Source organism: Perca fluviatilis, chromosome 4, assembly GCF_010015445.1.
Source record: "Perca fluviatilis chromosome 4, GENO_Pfluv_1.0, whole genome shotgun sequence".
Taxonomy (NCBI): domain Eukaryota; kingdom Metazoa; phylum Chordata; class Actinopteri; order Perciformes; family Percidae; genus Perca; species Perca fluviatilis.
The window spans coordinates 32,872,482-32,898,029 of NC_053115.1; the positions used below are offsets into that span (position 1 = coordinate 32,872,482).

Genomic DNA, 25,548 nt, shown 5'->3' on the forward strand with positions numbered 1-25,548 from the left:
GCCTGATACAGACTGAATGAATGAATGAGGAAATGAGTTTCTCCTCCCTCTCAGTGGGAGGAGACTGAGAGAAACTCGAGGTTTCTTGAAGAAAACCTGCTCCCGACCAGGTTAGGTTCACAGACTCAGTTACCATAGTAACTGACTCCGAGGTTAAGTTACCTCTCTTTCTGGAACGGAAAACCCAGAGTTTCCCTCATCTCAGGGTTAACCAACTCAGAGTTTTCACTAAACCTGCTTTCTGGAACGGGCCTCTGCACTTACTATGAATCACTTATTATTATGCATAGATTCACATACTTTGATAAATTGGGTCCCATGCTATGGTTTCAGCGCCCTCCAGTGGTTATGAACTAGACCCTATGAGTTGGATAGAAGCCACCCACGGCTGGTGTGTCCTTCAGACTGATTAGGTGCCTTTCAGACCCTGATTGGTCGGTTCGATATCCTATACGCTCTAAGAATACATTCATAAAACAATTTCATTTGAAACACGACTAATTTTAGGCAATTACAAAGTTGAGAAAGCAAGGTCCATTTAGTGTCTTTTCTGGAGCTTTCGATCACATCACGTTTCCAAGATTAGGAATACATTTTGAAAACGGGAGGTCAAATGAAACGATAACAAGTCAGATGAATGAACACAAGGACATTTTATTGTACAAAACCTTTGACTGTCTGTAGAAAAATACAAATTTGTGTGTTGAACGGAGTTCAGAAAAGCACTAAAATGACACAAATTTGTTCCCTGGTTACAGATTCATGTTCATTATTGTATTTCTTTTAGGCTGTTAATTTGCATTTTTTTTTTTTACAAGTGGTTAGTTTTTTTTACCATGTGCTTTCTGTGATCTCTGAGCGAACCAGGTGTGAACAGAACAGTACATAATAAAGAATTAGATTAAATTCAATAAAACATCAAGTGTAGATACTACACACTCAAGGTACACAAACAATTGTTTTTTTTACAGCATTGTACAACATTAAATGGTTTATAACCACAAACGGGAAGATGATTAAAGGAGACGGTAAAACTAAATGTTAAAAGAATCATTTTCCCTCAGCCTGTGCAGATATACTGGAAGACGGGTTTGATACTAGAGAATGTACAATAGAGCGTGATTTATCACATCCTGTTTAAGGAAACTATTTACACAAATACATCACTGACATTTTTTTAAATATATTTTGAGCTGACGTGAAGAATGACAGGCTTTAGCTTCTGTATGTGAATGAGAATCGAACCGACAACTTCAGGCTTTTCAGTCCCCAATATCTGAAAATCAACCTCAGGTAAAAACTTTTTCCACTAGTATATATTTATTTGTGTGAGAAGAAAAAACCAAACATGGCCAGGGTGAGAGGTTTGATTTTCAGCCAGGCATAAAAAAAAAAAAATTTTTTTTAAAATAAATAAAAAGGCACTCCTCTGTTGTCACGGCGAGTAAAATGATTAGGAAAAATGAAACGTCCCGATGAAGGTTGTCTGACTCAGAGCTCACAATAAACTGACTGAAAGAGTGTTTACTTCTTTGTGTACTGCTGTGAAATACCTGATTCATAAAAAAGAAAAGTTGTATTTTCTAAACGTTTTATGCCGTATTGGCCCGAATAAAAGACAACCTATTTTTTTCTGAAAATGACATATGAAAAAGGGTTGTATTATATAAGAGGACTAAAAATTGATGTAACTGACAGGAGCAGATATTCTCCTTAAATCTACAGAGTAACACCGACTACTGCAGAGTGGTGAATTATGGCTTGTTTGGAGCCTTAATGTTGCTCGACTAGATAGTTTCTTCAAGTTTGTCAGAGTTAGTCCTAAAAGTGTTTAGTTAGCCCAGTTCAACCTATGAAAGTTTCTGGGTTTTGCTGCAACAGAGGAAATCCCTTCCCGCAGAGTGAAAACGAGTCACGAGTGTCTCCTGGCGTCTTTACTGCTGAAAACAGACGAGACCAAATAATCCGCCGAGCTGCCAAAACATCACTGCTGTCAAACGACGAGGCGCTCAAAGAGACTCAAGACTTCTAAAACGCTAACTGCCGTGGAAATCTATTCCAGACGGCACGGAGAGCCTGACAGCAGAGAGAGTGAGAAGAGTCCGACAGAAAAGATTCCCAAAATGTGTGATTTACATCCTGTAAGTATTTCATATTTTACTTTCACAAGAGAAAAAGACTTCAAATGCGAGGACTCGCTTCTTCTTGGACTAACGTGAAAACTTTCATACCTTCAAAAAAGGTATTCCCCAGCAACAGGTGTTGGGATTAGCTTATATTCAGGACAATAAAAAAGGTATTTTGAACTTTTCGGCACTGTGTAAATAAAGACTGAGCGATTGGAAGCTACCCTTTAGGTTTCCCCCCTTGAAGAGAAACAGCCAGAAACGGCTACTTGTGCTGTCATCTGGCAGCTGCAGATGTTTAGAAACCTGTGAATTCAAGCACTCCGATGCGTCAGGCGCATTCATCCCACAGAGGTGCAACAGTGACTGAAGATGCTCAAACGGTTGAGCTCGAGTTCACCTGAGCTACTTGACAGAACTACAGAGTGAAAAGGTCAAACAAGTGAAGGCTGTCAGTGATTGTGTGTTCGGATTCCTGATGTGGCCCATATATCACATTCTAGATAGTATTATTGGTATCAATGTCAAACTGTTTTGGGGGGTTGTGACACCAGATGTGGGATTATTTGGATAAAACTAAATGGCATGATTTGTGCCATTATGTGCTGCTCCGGTTCTATGACCCTCAGGTAATAATATATTTTAAAAAAAGGTCACAATTTTAAGGGACATCAGTGATGAAGAAAAAAAAAAAAAGACTCTTGATGTCTCGTTTCGTCATTAACGTTTAGCTTTTTAAAGTGAGGAACAGTTCTGTAATGAAAATTAATTCATTACTTTAATGTTTTTACGTGTTTCGGGGGCCTGTCGGGCTCGTCAGTGACTCTGGCGCTCGGACACGACGTCCTGCAGTCTCTTCAGCAGCACGTCGGGACTGCTGCCGTTCTCCGGACACGCCCTCTTACTGGGGGAGTCGCACGCCGATGACATCATCACGTCCCCCTCCATGTTGAAGGCCCTCTTCCGGCCTCCAGAGCCCTGCCGGATCATCCGGTTGATGTCGGATAACTCCTGGATGGAGGGACCAGACAAGAGGAGGAAGAAGCAGAAAGAGAGAGAGTTTATTCATTGTGTATATTTTGGATAAGCGCCTTACTGATATTTTATATCGGCACTCTTTCTTACTCTGAACGGCAACACAAAAGTTTCTCTCAGGACGAATTAAGTTCTATCTTGTGAGAACACATGCACCTTCGCTGAAACCTTCCTATTCACAACACTAGTAAGGTTTAGCAAACTGCATGTGATGCATGGATGAACTAGACTTTTATGACAGTTATGGGAGTTTGTAAACACGTTTTGATATAGTTTTGCTGTTAATTGCGGCCTCCTATCACTTTAATTCATCAAGAATTCTCTCTGTGGTTGTTGGATTCTTTGTTTGACGTGGAGGCTTGCAACAAACAAAAACGTTTTCTTCACGATTTCATGGCAACGCAGGGTGAGAAATTGATAGGGTTGGGTACCGAACCCCGGTGCCTAAAGGACCGTTATCTACCGAACCGAATAGCAACGCAGATTTCAGGGCCTCATTTCTGTGCCAATTAAATGCCTTTTGTGCTGCTCTCTGATGCTCCGAAACAGACGTTACAGGCAACAGAAACATCGCTGCATGTGACGCTAGTTAACACTTCACTTGACAGCAGGTAACGTTAGCCTACCGTTAGCCAGCAGCTGGATTAAACACGGTTAAAATGCTGACAGCTAAACGGTGTAAAAATGTGACTGTATTTCACTGTAGAGCAGTGGTTCTCAACCTTTTTTGTGCCAGCGCCCCCCTATCCATTATCCAGGTCCCTAACGCCCCCCATCAAATATTATGTAGGCTAATTGCCCTGGATATTAATGATTACGCCCTAATATAGGCCTATTATTGTCGTTACTATTGTTATTAAAAATAATCAATAAATCAAATCATTGAATGACAAACAACACATGTATTAGTTTCCCAGGTATCAAAAAGCCATGTGAATAGAAATATTTACAGTTTTTTTTTTTAAATGCAACCATTTGACATTCAAATTAAATAACAGCAGCCAATCAGAACTACTAGATATGTAACATTCAAACTATAATTAGGTATTATCAAAGGCCTGCTGCATGGTGTGAACCTCAGCACCTTTATAAGATGACTATAATTTGAATGTCCTTTTTTGGTTGTGAAGTGACCTTGGGTGTCATGAAAGGCGCTTTAAATAAAATGTATTATTATTATTATTACAAACACTAACAGTAGCCAATCAGAAACAGCTAGCAATTTAACATTCAAATCTATTTTTCATTTAAATTGTTCCAACGGAAAACAAGCTTGCACTTATCATGGGGTAAAAGCAGGATTACACACACACACACACACACACACACACACACACACACACACACACACACACACACACAACACACACACACACACACACACACACACACACACACACACACACACACACACACACACACACACACACACACACACACACACACACACACACACAGAAACAAGGTTTTCATTTTGGTGATGACAAACGACTTGAAGAACGACACCTACTGCCGAATGGAAATAAGTTTACAACCTTTGAAAGTTAGTGAGAGCCCTTTGTTGATGCTTAGAAGAGTATAAGTTAGAAGAGTCTAGGTTAGAAGAGTCTAGGATTGAAGAGTCTAGGATTGAAGAGTCTAGGTTTGAAGAGTCTAGGTTTGAAGAGTCTAGGTTTGAAAGTCTAGGTTTGCTTATCGCTTCGTCTTGCGAAGTAAATAGCAGAAAAAAACGTTTGGAGAAGTGCAACCCCACATCACGCGCCTGTTTGAGGAGGTGGAGTCCCGTACAGTAAACAGTGACATCTCTTCCTCTATCGCTTCAACAAGAAAGTTTTAAAACAGCAAACACAAGCCCTGAATTGCCCGGGAGTTTGGGGGACAGCTAAATGTTTGCCAAACAACAAAGCACAGTCGATATCTTAAAAAAAAAAAAAAAAATCTCGCTTCGTCTCTTTTCTCTTTTTTCGTGGAAATTAAGCTGCCTTCAGGTACAGTAGGAAACGTTGGGTTCTATAAAAGATCTGACGAAAAACATGTTACTGTGAAATATAAAGTCTACTTGTGCTACATTGGGGGATTAAAGAATACATCAGGACGTCGCACCACCCTGCGGCGATTGCTATTTTTCTGAACGCAGCTTCACGCTGAAATACGGAGCTCATTTAAGACGATGCTCTGACTTCCCGTTTCCTTGAAGGCAGCACGAGCTGCGCCGAACAATGATCCACCGTCTCGTCCAGTTGCAGTGCCGTGAACTGGCAGGTTTTTAATGTTGCAGAAAACTGTTTTTGCAAGTAGTTTAAGTGTAAACATGTATTGTTATTGTGAATCTTTGGTTTAAACTAGCTTTCAAACAAACGCCCCCCCAAGGGCAGCACCTCAACGCCCCCCTTTCCAAAATATTGCTTCTAACGCCCCCCATCATCTTCTGAACGCCCCCGTTGAGAAACACTGCTGTAGAGGATTCAAACAGTGGGATGTTGAGCAGTGTGCCGTTGTCGGAAAAACAACACAGACGGTGCGTTCACTTGAAACTAGTAAGACTTGTGGTGCATTCAAAGTTATTGCAAAATACTTTAAAAAAAATAATATTTAAGTATGGGTTCAGGCACCGGCAGCATTTTAAAAGTACCGTTTTAGCACCGGTATCGGAAAAAAACCCAAACGATACCCAACCCTAGTAATTGATATACAAATGATCGTTTTGCAGGTGAAGTATTCCGTTCAGTAAATGAAACGCCACACTCCCTACAGGTTTTTGTCTGCTACAGATTTCTGTTAGAGAAGAGAAACTCGGAGCAGCAGAATGGTAAGTGTGACTGGTGTCCCGACGCAGAAACGCAAATTACACTGAATTTATCCAGACATCTGGTTGGTGAATAGGGAGGAGGTGCATTAATAGCTTGCATTAAGAAACAATTGTATTACAAACAAAAGACTAGCTCTCTCTGCTGCTGTTGGTATTTTTAATTTCTAACCAGCCAAGCATACATGAAGTCTGCAGCTCAATTTAATAATCCAAATGCTATATTTCTCTATTCAGGACAATTACATATACGGCCTTCAGACAACATAACTTCAGGCTTTGCAGAACTTGCAGGAGAATAGAGTCAGCTGTGTGTTTGAAATGTCAAGGTATCATACGAATCCACCCAAAAACATAATTTTAAGAAAAAGTCTTGTGTGTGTGTGTGTGTGTGTGTTTGTGTGTGTGTTTGTGTGTGTGTGTGTGTGTGTGTCCTTGCCTTGGACGGGCTGCTGTTGATCCTGTAGGTGTAGGAGTTTGGTGTGAGGCAGCCTGCAGAGTTCTTGTGAGGGGAAACGTACAGCGAGTGTCTCTGAGAAACCCGACGAGGAGAGAGAGGCTGAGCCCGAACCGATGGGAACGGAGAGAGAGGAGGAGCGTCCGCCTGGAGGATCAAACACACACACACACACACACACACACACACACACACACACACACACACACACACACACACACACACACACACACACACACACACACACACACACACACACACACACACACACACACACACACACACACACACAGTCAGATTATGTAAGTGTTTGTTAAGTGGACTGTGCTAATTGTATTATACCAAACAGATTCCTGCAGGTTATCGTGCCGTACCCGGTTATCGTGGGTGGCGTAACGCAGCGCGAAGCTTTTCATCTTCAGGACGAAGACGTTGTTGTAGAACTGGATGAGGTCACCACGCTCCTCCTCCCCTGATTGGTCTGGGTTTGCTTCTCCTGAGACCGGATTGGGTTTCTCTGCAGCTGTTGACACACACGGATCAATTGTTTTTAGTGATTTATCAAAAAAAGAAAAAGCCAAACATTTGTAGGCTCCAGCCTCTCTGATGTCAGGATGTCATCAGTAGCTGAATGCTGTTGGGTTTGCTGATCATTAGTAAATTAATCAATCGAATGAAAGTTCCTCTGCAACCATTTTAATAACCGATTCATCGTTTAAGTCACTTTTCAGGCAAAAAAAAAAAAAGCCCAAACTTTGTGGTTCCAGGTTCCTCAAACGGGAGAAAGTGCTGCTTTTCTTAATCTGACATTAAAGTTAATTGAATATTTGAAGGACCCCTTCAACGTAAAACTGAATGGTGGCTTGATGATGAACGGGACAGGAAAGAAGAACAATTATCTTTGCATTAGATCATACAAATAAAAATTATTCAAAGTATTTTTGGTGTTGCTACTTTAAGGCCAACATCCTAATAGTCAGTGTGTTTATGAAGCATTCGTGTCAGAGATCTTACATTCACCGCCCGAAACAGGATCCACCTCCATGTTCTCGTCAGTTACCTGCTCCGTGGGAGTGCGACGCAGTAACACACTGCGGTACACCTATACACACAAAAACACACACACACACACACACACACAGTAAGCTTCCACTAATAAAATCCTTTTACAAGTCCGACTTTCTTTAAAAAGTATTTCTCTGTATTTTTTCCATCTCATCGAAAAACAAACTTTCTATAGCGAGCCAATCACAACTCAAACATTGTTGCACTTTTTAACGACGATGTCGTGATCACAGGGTTAGTTCATTGATAGAAACTAAATCAATACCATTATTACCAACTTTTTACTACTAATTGTATGTTTTTATCACTATCTGTTTTTGTCTCAGCACTTTGTAATTATAATACGAAAGCACCACATAAATAGTTTTTATTATTGTCGGTTTTGTTGTTGTATGATGTTTTTCGGTGGTGTGTAAATTGCGCGTGTGTGTGCGCGTGTCTCTTACATGGCTGCTGGCCTGTGGTTGGCTGCGATAACACTTCATGATGTCGTGGAAGGTGTGCGTCTCTTTGGTGATCTGCAAGGAAGGAACAGAAATCAGAGGGATTACAACCGGTGTGTTTACCTGTTACACCTGGCTGTCTTAAATGTCAATGAGAAAACGAGACACCTGGTCTCTGTAATCCCGGTGGAGGATTAGAGAGGATTTCTCCGGCTAGACTGTTTCCGGAGAATGCAGATTTCTAGTGAAAGGTAACCGGGTTTCTGATAGTCGTTTTACAAGTGTACATGTGCAGGACAGACAGGAGGCCTGTACTACGACGCAAGATTTGGGGTTACCGGGGTAACTTCAGGTTCAACCCAGGTTTTTTTTGTATCACGACGGTGGGTCACTTGTTACCGGGTGAAATCGTCGTGGTAACGTATGCTGAACACCTAACCTGGTCGGGATCAGGTTATGTTGGAGATCAGAGATCAACCGGTGTAAAAGCACCGCCTACTGACCAATCAATACTCGGTTGATAGATAGATAGATAGATAGATAGAGACCTTCATAAAAGTTAAAACATTTATAGAGAGACAAAGCCGTTGACATTCCCTGATGGGTATCTTTATGAAAGATACAGATTTTAAGCGGAGGGAATTATGTATCTTTGTCAGCTTCTTGAGCCGTATGTTGCCGACTGAGACACATCGGTTTGAATTATGTATATTTTTTGGGGCTTTTCCGCCTTTAATTTGACAGGACAGCTAGGTGAGAAAGGGGTGGGGAGACATGCAGGAAATCCTCACAGGTCATATTCAAAGGCATAAACCTCTCAGTATATGTGCACCTGCTCTATAATAAATATGCTGCTCTGGTAGACTTGTCCATGTTCGCGATTGGTCACATGGAGCAAACACCACCTCTTTTATGTGAATGCACACATCGCCAGATTGGGAAACCCTGGGTTGACTGAACTAGTGGTTAACCGTTAGTCACAGCTTATGCGGGACCGCGGCTGTTAGGTTAGTTGTTTGGTGAAGCCAGGTAACGGAAATAAATCCAGGGCATGTTGATCTTGATTCGTAGTACAGGCCTTGGGAAAGTTACAGCAGAGTGGTGTCATACATCCTTATGGAGGGAAAGCGGCATTTTTATCACTAAGAAAATCATACTTCCAAAGGGAAGTCCAGGAGCAGGAGAGAAATCAGATTACAGACCTGTAGCATGTATACACAGTTTACTGTAACCAGTTCACTACAGCACACGTTCGGATTACCTGCGTAACCTGATTTTTTCTGGAGTAGTCAGCAGTAGTAAACTGGGTACTTAAATACATGTAAACACAATGAATGATGGGGAGTTTTTGTATGGGCTGCCAACAGATAACCAACCGTCATTTTGGGGTGTTCCTAAAACATTGCTAGCTGCTAAACGTCAGCTTCTTAACATCAGAAACAGCTACGCACAGAGAGAAAAGCAAACCTGCCTCTAGCTGTAGATACTGCATATCAATGCTGTTGTCAACAGTGTTTTCTGTTGGAGATGCTAAGTCCCTTTGGGGTGGACTTTGGGCTTTTTCACTTTGTAAAGCTATAACATGCACAAATAATATAGGACACAATAAAAGGAAAGGGGAAATGCCAAAAAAGCATAATATGAGCACTTTAAAGATTTCGATTTTTACCGCACACTGTGTCTTGCGGTCCTTTTTCTTTGGACAGAGCTGACACCTCTTTCGCTTGCTGGGCACTCTCGGTTCCGCTTCCTCCTTGTCTTCCTCGTCGTCTCCTCGCTGGTCCTCTCGGGCTCGCCTGACGCCAGCGCCTGACCTCGGCGCCATGGCTTTGACGAGCGCGGCGGACGCTTGTGTGTGAGGGAGACGCGAGCGTCTCTCGATGAGCGGAGTGACGAGCGCCCTGCCCAGCTGCTCGAGGAAGGCCCTGCGCCTGTTGAGCTTGCCGTGCAGCCACTCAGGCCTGAGCTCTCGCTAGAGCACAAAGGCGTTGTAGGCGGAAACGTCGAGGATGTTGCGGAACACGGCGAGGGGCCAGCACGCCGTCTTCCTGCGGCAGCTGTACGTGCCGACGAGCTTGTCCAGGTTGTCCACGCCGCCCCTGGTGCTGTTGTAGTGCAGGATGATGGCGCTGACCCACGCGTCCCCCGTGTGCAGCGTGCTCAGCATGGGAGGAAAAGAGTGACGATGAAAAAGTTACAAAAACACACACACATGCACACACACAGACACACACACAGACACACACACAGACACACACACAGCGAAAGGGAACCAGCTGCTCGTCCACGGTCATGTCGAGGCCCGGGTTGTAGAGGTGAGGCAGCCGCCGCACCCAGGCGTCCCACACGTCTCGTATGGCCGCCAGTTTGTCCGAGGCTCGTCTGGCGCCTCTCGTCTCGCCGTCGTCGAATCGCAGCAGTCGCGAGAGCGCGTGGAACCGCTTGAGCTACATCGTGGCTCGGAAAATGGCCCTGCCGCTCTCCTCGTGCCACAGGCTCTCCAGGGCCTCGTTTCGGGACTTGTACACGCCGGCGAGGAGCAGCAGCCCGAGGTAGCCGCGCAGCTCCGTGACGTCCGTCATTTTCCAGTCGTTACCGTATTTCCTCAGGCCCTCGTGACCGCGTGACCAACAGGTCGAACGTGGAGAGTATGTCGCGGCGCGTACTCTGTGGGTCCCGGGATCTATGGAGGAGTGGCGCGTCTGTGGTCTTGGTCTTGTTCTCCTTCTCGTTCTGGTGCTGTGCTACGGCGATGAGATCGAGGGCGACTGGGATGATACGTCGTCGAGGACCATTCCATTTCGCCATTTCTCGACATGAACCTTTCGCTCTCCTCATAGTCCTGCTCGTACTACTCTTCTTCCTCTTCTTCTTTCTCCTCGTCTTCTCCTTCGCTGTCGCCGTTGTTGTCGTCGTGACAGCAGTCTTTTTCTCCGTCACTGTGTTCATCTTTGTCCTCTTCTGACGCACAGCTGCCAGATTTGTATTCGTGGTCCTTGTCGGAGTCACGACAACCATCGTGACCGTCTTGCTCTGGGACATTGCGTGCAGCGCTGACGATAATCTGACGCAGCTTCATTTCTAGAGTCAAACGACGGGCCATGCTGAAGAACGACGACGACAACAACGACGACAAAAACAACAACTCAAGATGTGAAGACACATGTGTACAGTAGGTGTGTGTAATAAAAGTGTTTAGTAGGTCGAGGATGAGGTTTGTTTCTTTCCCCTTTCCCTTACCCTTAACCTGTCTGTGTTATTACTAATACAAGCCAGGCCAGGGTTCTCTGAATACCATTGAATAACGTACGGGTCTCCGAGACCCGAAGGCCAGGGCCGCGGTAGTAGAGAAATACCACGGAATAACGTACGGGTCACAGAGACCCGAAGGCCAGAGCTGCGGTAGTAGAGAAATACCACGGAATAATGTACGGGTCACAGAGACCCGAAGGCCAGAGCTGCGGTAGTAGAGAAATACCACGGAATAACGTACGGGTCACAGAGACCCGAAGGCCAGGGCCGCGGTAGTAGAGAAATACCACGGAATAACGTACGGGTCACAGAGACCAGCAGCCAGGCGGTAGTAGAGAAAATACCACGGAATAACGTCACGGGTCACAGAGACCGAGCCAGAGCCGTAGAAACCGCCAGAGCTGCGGTAGTAGAGAAATACCACGGAATAACGTGATCGGGTCACAGAGACCCAAGGCCAGAGCCGGCGTAGTAGAGAAATATACCACGAATAACGACGGGTCACAGAGACCGAAGGCCAGGGCGGTGGTAGAGAAATACCATCGGAAAACGTTATCGGGTCACAGAGACCGAAGGCCAGGGCGGCGGTAGTAGAGAAATACCACGGAATAACGTACGGGTCACAGAGACCCGAAGGCCAGGGCGGCGGTAGTAGAGAAATACCACGGAATAACGTACGGGTCACAGAGACCCGAAGGCCAGGGCGGCGGTAGTAGAGAAATACCACGGAATAACGTACGGGTCACAGAGACCCGAAGGCCAGGGCGGCGGTAGTAGAGAAATACCACGGAATAACGTACGGGTCACAGAGACCCGAAGGCCAGGGCGGCGGTAGTAGAGAAATACCACGGAATAACGTACGGGTCACAGAGACCCGAAGGCCAGGGCCGCGGTAGCAGGGAAATACCCTTGAACACTGGCCAGGGTCCCCGAGAACCGAAGCGCAACGCCAGGCCAATACAAAAAGTCAAATAAACTGAACGGGTCCCTGTGACCCAAAGGACAACACAAGGGTTAACTACTAATAAACGGTATCGGCCTTGAAAAAACAGTATCGGTCGATCTCTAGTTTTGGACATAAGGTTTTCGCCTGACAGCAACACTATATAAAATAATATATATTTAATTCACCGATACATCTCTGTGCAATGCTGTAATCTACTGTTTGTGCTGAATATTACAGTTTACATTGTGGTAGAGGTGGAAACGTGTCGAGGATTCTGTGAATAAAGTGTTTTTTTATTTCCTCTGGCAAGTCCGTAATTACGGTCAGAGTTTCTGCACAACACAGAAACAGTGTTCAGGGAAGCTGCCTGAAAACACATTTCCCTCAACAACATTCATTCAGAAATTAAAATCTTGTTAAGCTGCCATAAACACATTTGCCTGTGAGGCAACAATGTTGCCTCGCATACGTTATTAATTCAATCTGAAGCTTTCTCACTTTGGACACGATGTAGACGCTGCACAGCAGCAGCTGGTCGATGTGTCGGTCCCGCATCAGACCCGTGCAGTGGACCAGAGCGTGCTCAAAACACGTCCAAATTTTCCCTCGCAGCTCCGACGAGATGTCCAACTTCACACACAGATCCCTCAGACGTACACTGGCCAGGTGGTACACCTGCAGACAGACACGCGTGGCTCAGAAGACTGGAACACGTGGAGGAAAACAACACAGACGGCAAAAGTGTATATTCTATCAGACAAACTGGAAGACCTGAAATGGAAATAATCTCAGATTTTATGTAATTAGGTCATGAACAACAAATACAAAACATAATAAGAAAATCTTAAACCAGAGTCTTAAAAAAATAAACTTTTGAGTACAGTCTAAAAAAACATTACCTTCTGGGACTCACAGAAAAAGCTACACTGGTTGGTAAAGGCATGAACACTGACAGGGTTTTTAAATACCTCATTTTAGGAAATCTTTTATTGCGATGAACGACAACATTGCTGCAAGTTTTTATCAAAGATGCACCAGAGAAGTTTTGGGATGCTGAAATACTGCATCATACAAGGTAGATGGACCTTTGAAATTGTAATTTAAATCAGAGTTTCTGACACCAAAAAGTACTTTGAAATGCCTGTATGACAGCGCTGGCCTTTTCCACTATTTCAGTTCTAGCAGTGGAGAACAGAGCTGCAGCATTTAATCAAGCCAAATTTTCTTTTCCCCGCCTACCTTCCTGAAGAACAGAGCGAGTGAGCCGGTACGTCGCGGCCGGCTGATGCCTGCCTGGGGGTCGGAGGCTGGGGGAGCCGCAGAGACAATGGCGGCGCGGCTTGGCGACGCGGTCAGCAGGAACTGAGCAGTGATGGTACCAGAGGAGTCGCACGGCTGAACCGGGATCAGTGTGATAGTGCGGTCGCCATTCAAACCTGGAAACACACACACCTTGTTTCAGCTGATCCGTTTCATTGGTAAGCAGACGTGATAAGGACTATGAGAATCAAGCAGCTGATGAGCGGTAGTGCCGCACCTCCTTTGTATTCTTGGTGTTCAGTTATGTAAACCTGCCTATGTATGTGTGGTCTACCTTGCAGTGGGAAACTGAGGACGGTGGCCTGGGCGCCCTGAGCTCCGATCCTCAGGGTGCTGCTTGAGCCGTACGTCAACCTTTTGGCCGGTGACGTCATCGGGCTCCCGATGGGGGCCACCCCTGGTGTCGGGGCCGGAGGGTCGTCGCCGAAGAGCCGGCGTTTGGCACTGCCAGCTGCCGGGGAGCTGTACCGGTCATGGACTGACAACGGAGAGGGAGGCACATCTGGAAGAAAAAAAACAGATATTAAAGTTGATAGCTCATGGTAGGGCTGCACAATATGTATTTGTGATATTCTGCCAAAAGACCACAAATTGCTTGTTGAATTTAAAACAAATGAAAGGAAATCATTTCCAACTTTCTCTTACTGAACAAATTGAAGAAGGAAGTGAATATAAAAAAGTCCCCACTAGAAGAAGAATGACGGTTACGGTCTGTGGCCGGGTTGGCTCGGTGGGTAGAGCAGGCGCACATATACTGAGAGGTTTATGCCTCGACGCAGAGGTCCAGGGTTCGAATCCGAACTGTGACAAATTTCCTGCATGTCTTACCCCCCTATCTCTCCCCTTTCTCACCTAGCTGTCCTGTCAAAAATTAAAAGGCGGAAAAGCCTTTCGCAGCCTTTCGTGATATGTTTATTGGGCCAGTTAATATTGCGATGATGATAAAATAAAACGATCTATTGTGCAGCCCTAGCTCATGTTACTACACAAACCATGGAGCTAAACAGCTGAACACCCACCTTTGCGTGCGCTGCCCAGGCCGGATCTGAACTCCCTGATGCGGGGGTGGATGATGGGGGAGAGGGCGACCAGAGGCAGGTGGGACTGACCTCCACTGGCAGAACCAGAACCAGAGTCCAGACTGGAGGAAAAATTCACCTAGAGAGAGATGAGGGAAGAGAGTTAATAAGTGAAGGGAGACAGGAAGCAAGACATTTGGAGCACTTCCCCTGCTGTATATAAAAAATATGTGTGTGTGTGTTTCTCTGGTGTGTGTGTTTCCTGCCCACCTCCTCCACGGTGGGGACCTTGTTCCCAGCAGCCTGCAAGACGCTCCACAGGGCAGAGTCTGCGCTCCATGCTCTGCTCTCCAGAACCTGCTCCTCGATCAGGTTCAGATGCTTCACCATGTCTCTGGACAGGCCTTCCTCTGAGCGGATAAACACCTCGATCACCTGAACACATAATAAATCCAGTTATATTCATATACCAACTATTCCGGAAATGGAGGCAAACAGATACAGCTTGGTTTAAGGTGGCACAGTGAGGGGAGTCAGTGAAATGACTTCATCGGGAGTTTAAAGATGTAAAAGTATGTATGTTTTTGAGTGTGTGAGACCTTAAAAAAGTAGAATGGGGTCAGCTTGAAGATGTTGATGATCCAGGGGAAGGTTCTCTGGGAGCTGTAGGAGAACAACACCACTTCCAGACAACATGCCATCAGGGAACAGTGGAAGATATCCTGCTCCAATAACACCTTAAAACACACACAAAAAAAAAGAAGAAATCACACCTCCATGTGGCAACCAAGAAATAAAACACACCTGGAGATGTCTTATGAAACAAGGGAGGGAAAGCAGAATTTGGGGCAATTTTATGAAATATTTACAGTAGCCATAAAAGCAAATGAAAGACTCCTGCACGGAAGTTCTTGGGGAAAAGTGTATGTAACAGAATAGCCTCATACTAGCTTTTAACCGCATCTGAATGAAATATTACTAAGAACAATAGATACACTTAGAATAGCTGGTAAATGGAACTTTGAGTTGAGGCTATGAAAGACTTTTCTGTGGCTGCTGCTTACACTCATGTCTTTGCCTTGCAGCCGTTTGGTCTCCTGCACCATGACGTTCTCCAGGATCTTGTGGTAGAGGATCTCAGCCAGCTTTAGACGGTTCTCCGCAAAGTCTGAAATAAAAGAAAGTGAATTTATATACGGCAATTGTCCCAACTGAGGCAATAAGGTAGAGGTGTGTGCTGTGTGTGTGGTACCTATATGAGAGCCAGGCATGTCTTCGGAGTCCTTGGTGTAATGTTCTTTGAAGGTCTGTCCCAGTGCCTTGACTCTGGCCAGGATGGACTCTGTGGGATTTCTGGAGCAAGACCTTCAAACAGCACAGGACACACTGTTACTATGGAGACTGTATGATTATGTACCCAATCGCAATGTTTGTTTACAATAACTTCCAGGAAGAAAACTCCCGCGTCCTGTACAAACAGTTTAACGGCGCCAAGCAAACTGGGACAAGGAACGGCTGGATGTACTCTCATCTCCTTCATCTAGAATGCACTTTCACCAACGTTAGGTTGAAGATCTAATTCACCTGTTGGGCCACAGACTAAAGAAAATGACACCACCCAAACTAGCAGTTAGTCCGACCAGAGGTGAGATGTTGCTGTTCCTAACGTTAGATTTGGTTTATCAAAGACCCGAGCAGAGCAACAGTACAGAAAATAAGCAATACAATGGGTTCTTTATACTTTTCTCTGATCTTGCACTACATTTAATTAGACTTCAAAACCGCTTGGTTCCTCAAATCTACGGGTGTCTCATCTACTCCACTGTTTTTCCACTCTGGTCTAATGATGTTCAGCGCAGCTCGACTGCAACAAACAAGACGAGACGCAGAAAAGCAAGAAGCAAAGAGACAAAAAGAGGGAACTGACTTGAAGATGTTAATCAGGTTTTCACTGGGGGCCGTCCTCAGCCCGGCCACCATGCTCTGCAGCCGGCTGACGCTCTGCGTCGCCGAGGAGACGGGCGTGACCAGCAGGTCCTTCTCCTTCAGGTAGAGTCGTCCCGTCAGAGGGGTGGAGGGAGCGAGGGAGCCCGACTGCACAGACACACAGAGTACATTTTTATTTTCTCCTCTCCCTATTTTCACATCTTCCTGTGTGCATTAAAACACATCAGTGAGCCACACTGGGTGACATGTTTCTTCACTCACTCACACACACACACACACACACACACACACAAAGAAAGTAACCTGACTATTTTAATAATGAAACTATATATTTGTGTTTTTAAAGATGTACATCTTCAGTTGTGCCTAGAGCCAAGTGTTTGTATGTTGGTATATTCTGTGCATGTTGTTAATAGTGTGTTTGTGTGTGTGTGTGTGTGTGTGTGTGTTACCTTCTCTACATGTTGTTGCAGCTGGCTCTGAGCGTTCGCCTGGCTGGCAGAAGATTCCTGAACAATCTTCCTCGAGCGTCCGATATTTTCTAATACATGTAGCTTCAACACACACACACACACACACACACACACACACACACACACACACACACACACACACACACACACACACACACACACACACACACACACACACACACACACACACACACACACACACACACGGACAGAGGGACGGTTAAACACAGCAATATCTCTAGTAGGTACTCAAATATAATACTTAATTCTGCAGCACAGATTAGGAGACAGGAGCTAAGTTTCCATCGACTTGTCAACCAATTATCTGAAGTTCAGTAAAAAAAACTCATGCGACTAAAGCTGGTGAAAGTGTGTTTCCATCCAACAGCTTTAAAGCGAATAAAAACCTGTGAGTAATGACGACACGTCACATGCTGTTTTGCGATTAAATTGGTATATCGAATAGATTTGAGACATTTTAAGGTGTTTCCATTCATTTTCGCACTGAATCGCACAACATTCAAGCAAACATTTGCGAACAAAGTTTTGCTAGACAGAAGTAGTTGTTGTTAATATTAGAAGCCAAGGAAGCTACGATGGGCCTTTGGCCGAGGATCTGATCCAGCTCATCAAAAAGGTGAACTTGCCTTTTATTTTCCCTCCGGCACCACTGAGAGACAACTCTCTTTTTTGTATCGCTGTTTGAGCGGCTTCCATTTACTCCGGAGGACGTCCCACGTCTTGTCGTAACCTTGGTTGTTGGTCATTTCCTTCACGAGTTCCTGATAAATTATGTCATTTCTTAGATTTTTGCTATCTAAAATAGCCGTTATATTTTGCTCGTAAATTAAATTCAAAAAGTCTCTCGTCTCCTCGTTCGTCCACTTACATCTGTGTTTGGCACAGTGGAACAGGATAAGAACAGTAACTTTTTTCCCTGAAAGCGACTCTTGACCTTTTGTCCCCGAGTAGCTTACTTGTTATCAATGAAGCTCTGAGGATCCAACAGTTCTGTCAAATGCTCCTCGTTGCCTTTCAGGATCTGATCGGGAAAAGAAGTTAAGACCAAGGTGAGTTTACAGTAACGGATAGATGGAAGTAGGTTTGTTGGCTCACACAGGTCAAAATCGGGGTTGGAAATCATTTTAAAAACTCAAGTACAAAATAGAAATGTGTAGGGAGGAATAAATGGAGTATGCAAGAAAGGAGGGCACTTTAAAAACACACCTGAATGAATCTATGCATGTGTGAGAGAATGTGTACCTGCTTCTGATACAGTTTCTGTATGTAGGGTTTGAAGTAGTGCTGCTTGATGCCTTTGGCCTCCACCACCAGCCCGTCGTGGAGCTCACATAACCTCTCCAACACACAGGGAGGAGGCTCGTCCGGTGAAACGTGGCCATCGGCGCGGTACAGAGCCGGCAGACCTACACACACACACACACACACACACACACACACACAAATGAGCATACATACCAGTAGTACACAGACTAGCGTGTCAACGTGTTTAAAGAGGACTCCTGCCCACTCCGACTCTGATCTTTATTTTGCAAATTAGTGAGGCAGAGCTGAGCTGGCAGACTTGTCAACAACCCCGGTGTGTGTCCCTAGAAAAGCAATGCCTTTTCATTCACTTTTTGTGTGGAAAGACATTACAGCTGCTGCTGCTACTTATAGCTTTTACTGGACTTGTTGGAGTTGGCAGGAAGAGGCAGAATTAGGTGGCATTTCAAACTGTTGGGCAGATGTTTTCTTGAGAATGTGGTCACGCTGTACGGATGTCATTTAACCCGGCTGGCATCTGATCACAATGCGGTGTGTGTATTTGCATGTATTTATACCTGCATCGACATACGTTATACCGCGGTCTGGGTGGATACATGATTCAGATTGGCGGCAGGGTGTTCATAAAAAAAGTGTTTATTTGACACCTAATAAAGGAGTTCCGGTCAAACGTTTAATTATGTCCAGTCTAAGCACACTTTTACACACAGACACACACAGTACCTCTGAACGTGGGGTTGATGAGGTCCTTCCTGTTGGAGCAGAGCAGAGCATTTCCAAACACCAGGTCCAGACAGCAGAGCAGCAGGTGGTACGAGTTGACTAGGTCATCCCCGATCATACTGAAGTTACCTGTACAAACACACAGTTGATTTACACACATATTATAAATACATAGAAATATGATAATAAAATGAATCAGCAACTTTTTGCATAACTGATCCATCGGTTTGTATTTTGTTAATTATTTTCAAGAAAAAAGGCCTACATTTAGCTGGTTCTAGATATTTAGATGTGAGGATTTGTTGTTTTTTCTTTAAACATCATTTTGAGATGCACCGTGGTTCATTTAGGGCATAATTCAAACCAAAAACTGTATTGGAAACTTTAGATATCTTCACTGCTGTCAGTAAAAACCATACAAAGTTGTTTGTGTTTCTTGGTACCTTTGGTGTAGACAAACAGAGTCCAACAGAACTTGAACACGTCGCTGATGTGACACGGCAGACGCCTGCAGAGCCAAAGAGAGGACACACGCACACGCACACACACACACACACAGTTAGACTGGGCTGAGTGAGAGACTGTGTGTATGTGGGGGGGTGAAAGAGACAACACAGTATTTGATGAGAGGTAGTATAGGCCCTTGTGTGTGTGTGTGTGTGTGTGTGTGTGTGTGTGTGTGTGTGTGTGTGTGTGTGGTGCCTGTGCTTCCTGCTGCGTGGTTGCCGTGGCGGCTCCCCTCCCTGCGGGTTCTGAAACATGTCCATGAAGATGGGCTCAAACTTGCGGAAAATCACCGTAGAAACCTCAAAGTTGCGCTCCAGCCGCTCCATGCGCAGCCTGAAGTTCTGGGAGAGGCAGGCCATGTCGGCCCACTTCCTCATCTTAGAGAAGAACTGGATCAGACTGGGAGTGTGAGGAGCAACAAACCAAAGCCAAAACATATCAACATGGTTTCTGCAGGTTCCAGAGATTCAAATGTAACAGATTAAAACCTCCTTTAATACCACCTGGAAATACCTTTAAAAGGAACACGCCTACTTATTGGGACTTTAGCTTATTCACCGTAACCCCCAGAGTTAGTTAAGTCCATACATACCCTTCTCATCTCTGCGCATGTTATAACTGTCTGACGCCCCCACCGCTAGCTTAGCTTAGCCTAGATCCTGGACGTAACCGCTCCAACTAGCCTACTGCTCCCAATAAGTGACAAAATAACGCCAACATTTTCCTATTTACATGTTGTGATTTGTATAGTCACATGAGTCTACTCCACAGTGCTGATTGTTCTGAGCAAACATGAATGGTTAATCAGGCAATCAAATAGATATCTTCCAAAGTTTCAGACTTTTAGTACAAACGTTTTTCATTCTCAATCCAATGCAGCTCAGTAAGAAACACATTTGGAATTGTATTTTAAGATATTTGTCATTTTGGAAGATACTGACTAGACATTACCTTCAGCTGAATTTAAGATTGAAATGTGAACCTATCCGTTACATTATCAACTAACTTTACATGGTACGTGTTGTGATTTCCCAGATGGTTTTAGGTCTTTAACACAAGGTAGTGCAGCGTGGACGGAGACTGACCTGAGTTTGGCGGTGCGGAGGATCCTGGTGAGAGAGACACAGTTTCCCTCCATCAACCCTTTGCCCACTGTGGGAGTGGAGCCCTTCCTACAGGCTGCATACAGCGAACAGGCCAGCCAGTGGACCACCTCACCCTGCACACAAACACATTTACACAAACGTTATCTTTATTGTGCATGAACAGAAAGCTCGCCAGTTCCTTATCCACTTTAAGCGAACAAACACACACAACAAGAGCATGAAAATCAGCAGCAAAACAGTATTATGTCTCAAAGGAAAAACACAATGTCTTGTGTAGTTAAAGTCACTCTAAAAATTCAAGAAAAGGAAAACCGCTTCAAAAGGGTTGGCTGCTTTGCTCCAAGTTAACTTCTTGAATCTAACTTTTTTTCATTTGATATATTGCAGAAAATACAGCTGGTTGTTTTCAATGAGGCTCAATAAGGAGCCAGTAAGTCCTAATTTTGCTGCATTTGAATGTTGACTGTAAATGAAAATCGTAACAAAAAAATAACAGTATAATAAGAACAATCAGACATCTACTGCAGGGGGCATTCATTATGTGCCACAATATCATCAAATTATTAGTGTTTGTCTGACAAGTTTCAAAAAGGAGATACTGATTCAGGTCAACGATGTTGCTTTTCTAATTTCATAGGTTTGGGTTTAAGACTGTTGAATGGACAAGCAATGTGCATACTACCTTGGGTAATGGTACATTTTGATAAAAAATGTTCCTGTGTTCTGACATATTATAACTAGTGCTGTCAAACGATTAAACTAGTTAATCGCGATTAATCGCATTAATGTCATAGTTAACTCACAATTAATCGCAAATTTTTATCTATTTTAAATGTGCCTTGATTTCTTTTTGTCCCATTATTTTTTCTCATTTTAATGCTCTTATCAACATGATACGATACTTTTAAAACGGTGCCTGAACCGAAAGATATATATATTTAAAAAAGGAGCATCTTGTTCAATTGTATTTGTCTGTTCTCTATGTTCAAAAATATAAAACAATAAAAAGTTCATCTAAGAAAAAAGGAGCACAAAACGGTGAAAATAACCACTGGGTGGGAAAAGGGTATTTTACAATTACAGTGAATGCACCACGAGGCTGGCGAGGCGAGCAACATGACATCATGACTGTGTTTTTCAGACAACGGCAGCTACAGTCCAGTGTTGGAGTCCTCTCCAGTGAAATACAGACACACTTTACACCGTTTAGCAGTAAACACTTTAACTGGATTTAATCCAGCTGCTAGCTAACGGTAGGCTAACGTTACTTGCTGCTAAGTGTAGTGTTGACTGAACTCCTGTGCAGCGATGTTTCAGTTCCCTCTAACATCAGAGAGAAGCGCAGGCATTTAAGTGGCACCTAAATAAGGCACCGAAATCCGCGTTGCTATTCAGTCCGCTAGATAACGGTCATTAAGGCACCGGTGCCGTATTAGCACCGGGTCAAAAAACGGCGATTTTTGTCGAAAAGCGGCTAGTTTGCAGGTATGTACTACTCTTTGGCCGGCTCGCAAGCAAGTGCAAACAAATGGCAGCGTGCATGTTGTTTTGTTTCCGGTCTAGCTAGATCCGGTGTGGTGTTGTAGTTTTTCTAACGTTACTAGTTGTTGCAACAGCATGTGAAAAAACTACAAAGTTTGCTGGGCCAAAAAGAACGTTAATCTCGCGATAAAAAAAATTGACACCGTTAAAATGGGTTTGCGTTAACGCCGTTAGTAACGCGTTAAACTGACAGCACTAATTATAACCCTACATTTGATACACGTTGAACAGCAACAGAATACATTTATTATTTTGTTCTTTTTAAAACCATTTAATTACCACACAATATGCATATCTGATTTGTTTCTTTTCTGACCTGGTTTGCAGAACTGACATAAACCCGTAATGCTATTGGTATCAGCTACTTCGAAACAGAAAATATCAGATATTACAGGTAGGCCTAGGTAACAAAAAAACTGAAAAAATGAATTCTTAATGAAAAAAACTTCTTTTTTTCTGCCACCACAGTGACCAATGATTGTTGTATGACAATTAAAACTGGTAAATGTCACATTGTAGATTGACACAGGACCAAAGCAGCTGTTAGCTGAGTGCGTAAATAAAGGGCTATTTAACCAATGTGTGGCTGCCGACTACTTCACTCTGTTATCTGACACCATGGGAGTGGTAATGCTGTTTCTGTAGTATCTTGGATCCCTGCTTTCGATAACGATGATGATGTAATCACTGGACGAAGGTTGGGAAAATAACTTATATGTGGAAGTGCAGACAGACATGCTGACATGTCAAGTTTGACTATTTTCTGGCATTTTAAAAACCCAAATGATTAATCAATAATGACCATAAATTGCAGCTCTATTTAAAAGGTGTATCATTGTTTTTATTAAAAGATGCTTGTCTCCGTTTCTTGTCTTGTTTAGCTGTTGGTCAGACCTTCCTCCACAGCGCTGTAGAGGAAGGTCTGGCAATGCGAGACTACTCAGATGTCAACATTGGTTCATAAACTAATTTAAAGTGTATAAAATATTAGAATTAGCCCCACCTGAATGAAGTCATTTTGCATAACAAGTAGTTTTACTTTTGATACTTATATTTTGCTGATAAAACTCCTGTACCTTTACATTAGTAACATTTCGAATTCAGGACTTTTTCTTGCGTATTTTTAGACCCTGGTTTAAGGTTTATACGTAGGTTAAATGTTGATTACATTTTATCATTAATCTTAAAATGCAAAGTAATGTTAACTAAAGTTAGCCAATAAATTAAATGAAGTAAAAACGTACAATAGTTGCCCCATTTAGTGTAGCGGGGTAGTATAATAAATAGAGCTGGGCAATATATCGATATTATATCGTTATCGTGATATGAGACTAGATATCGTCCTAGATTTTGGATATCGTAATATGGCACAAGTGTTGTCTTCTCCTTGGTTTAAAGGCTGCATTAGAGTGAAGTGATGTCAGTTTCTGAACTTAACAGACTGTTGTAACTGTTCTATTATTTGCCTTTACCTACTTAGTCATTATATCCACATTACTGAGGATTATTTATCAAAAATCTCATTGTGTAAATATTATGTGAAAGCACAAATAGTCAACACTACAATATCGTTGCGGTATCGATAGAGGTATTTGGTCCCTATCGCCCAGCTCTAATAATAAAGTAGGAAAACAGAAAAAAGCTAAGTAACAGTTACCTCCAAATTGTGCTGAGGTACAGCACTAGCTAGAGTAAATGTACTTAGTTACGAACCACCGCTGGAAGTAAACAATCTTCAGTAGTCATACTAAGCTTGGGGAACATGTGATTATGCAGATTTTACTGAGTAATATACCTGATTAAACCGTATTGAGCAGGATCATCAATGAATAACAGAAAGATTAGCGTTAGATCATGAAAAAACTCGTTAGTTGAAGCCCCTTTAACCCAGTGTTTGTGTCTCACGCTGCTCCTGGGATTAGTTTACAGCACGATGGAAGTTATTGATATTTCATTAAATCTGTAGCCGTGAGTTAACAGCAGCAGGTTGGATCATTACACAGCCGCGGAGGACGTCAGTTAGAAGACAGAGAGGACATAGTCGAGGACATTAGCGTTATTGACCTCCAGCGTGTATGTGTTCCAGATGGCAGTGAAGTTCTCCATGGTTTCAGTGGCAGTCTGCTCGTCCATGTTCAGCTCCTGACACAACGTCTCCAAACTCCTCCGGACCGAACTCTCCTCCATCCTCCCCGACTCCGAATCGGACGACTCTTCGCCCCGCATTCGTACAAACTTACAGTTTTAAAAGATTAAAAATCCCCAACAGTTTACATCCAAAACACGATTCAAGCTTGAGCTTCCACCACGACTGGTGTACTTCCGCTAACCATACCCACAATGCAGCGCGTTGGCGCGAAAACCGCTGAGCAGCGACCAATCAGAAGAGAAGGTAGCGTCGGACTTTGAGAGCAGCTGTTCACCCAACCGTAGACTGTATATTAATATTAACAGTATATCTATGCCCCCACCCCCGAAAAAAATACTTTGAAAATACTCCTGGGGGGTGCAGGTGGGTGTATCAAATATTTTAATACATATGGGTTGGGTTTATATAATACATCCATGGTTAGGTGGAAAGCTCCCAGAATGCACTGGGACAACAGGACATCTACTATATGGATGTATGAGAAGGGTCCTGCTTGTTTCTGTAATAACATGTTTTATTAAATAAAATAGTAATATTTGAAGACTGATGGAAAGTAGGCTATACATCAGCAGGATCAGTCAACAACATAAATGGTGCAAGACCACACTTTTTAACTCCAAAAAGACAAATTGTGTACAGTAGGCTATACTAGGCCTATAGCCTACTATATAGCAGATTTTCCAGAATTACAGGGAGATCATTCCGGGCAGCTGGGAGATGTTCTGTTGCTGCACAACCTCGCCGTCCTGGACATTCATTTCCCCCGGCAATCCCCACCCACAAATGTTTTTATTGACAAAATGCAGTAAACAGAGAATCAGGTAAATAGTAAAAGCACATGGACATAAATAAAAAAACATACAGTGGTGTGCATAAGTTTACAACCATGCTGAAGTTGACTAAAAAGAGGAATTAAAAAAATAGGCATTGGCATGGTTTTATTTCAGTTAGCCTAATAGCTGGTTTGATTTGCATTGAGAGATGATCTTATGGAAAGTACCCCATGCCAATCTCTAGGTATGGTGAAAGGTATGTGATGATGTGGGGCTATTTTAATTCCAAAGGCCAAGGGAACTTTATCAGGATGCATAGTATTCTGGATCCATGAAATAACTGGCCTTTAAAAATAAAAATCTGCCTTCCTCTATGGGAATTTAACATAAGGGTGTACTTACTTATGCCCCCTGTATTTTAAGGAAGAATATTTATTTATTTACGATACATTATTCATTCACAAACAAAATTGGTGTCCTTAAACGTTGGATTTTTCCTCATTTCTTTAATTAAGGCATTAAGATCAATTTCTAAAAGATGAGTTTTTAGTCAACTTAAGCATGGGTGTGTA

At 43.4% G+C, this 25,548-nt stretch overlaps 2 protein-coding genes across 2 annotated transcripts; both read right to left on the minus strand.

Annotated features, from left to right (window-relative positions):
* Positions 1-634: 634 nt before the first annotated feature.
* On the minus strand, positions 635-16,954 carry LOC120557780 (retinoblastoma-like protein 1). Its single transcript, XM_039798387.1, has 15 exons — positions 16,869-16,954; positions 16,397-16,563; positions 15,722-15,834; positions 15,534-15,637; positions 15,069-15,206; positions 14,740-14,904; positions 14,470-14,608; positions 13,725-13,952; positions 13,370-13,566; positions 12,629-12,805; positions 7,936-8,007; positions 7,439-7,526; positions 6,799-6,947; positions 6,407-6,571; positions 635-3,137 (listed from the first exon to the last, which is right to left on the minus strand). The coding sequence occupies exons 2-15, from the start codon at positions 16,447-16,449 to the stop codon at positions 2,943-2,945; spliced, it is 1,983 nt and encodes a 660-aa protein (XP_039654321.1). The 5' UTR covers positions 16,450-16,563; positions 16,869-16,954; the 3' UTR covers positions 635-2,942.
* Positions 16,955-17,831: 877 nt separating this feature from the next.
* Positions 17,832-24,399, minus strand: LOC120557781 (retinoblastoma-like protein 1). Its single transcript, XM_039798388.1, has 7 exons — positions 24,119-24,399; positions 20,492-20,625; positions 19,602-19,805; positions 19,343-19,407; positions 18,900-19,028; positions 18,153-18,316; positions 17,832-17,931 (listed from the first exon to the last, which is right to left on the minus strand). Exons 1-7 carry the CDS (start codon positions 24,278-24,280, stop codon positions 17,863-17,865), a joined length of 927 nt encoding a protein of 308 aa, XP_039654322.1. The 5' UTR covers positions 24,281-24,399; the 3' UTR covers positions 17,832-17,862.
* Between the last annotated feature and the right edge of the window lie 1,149 nt (positions 24,400-25,548).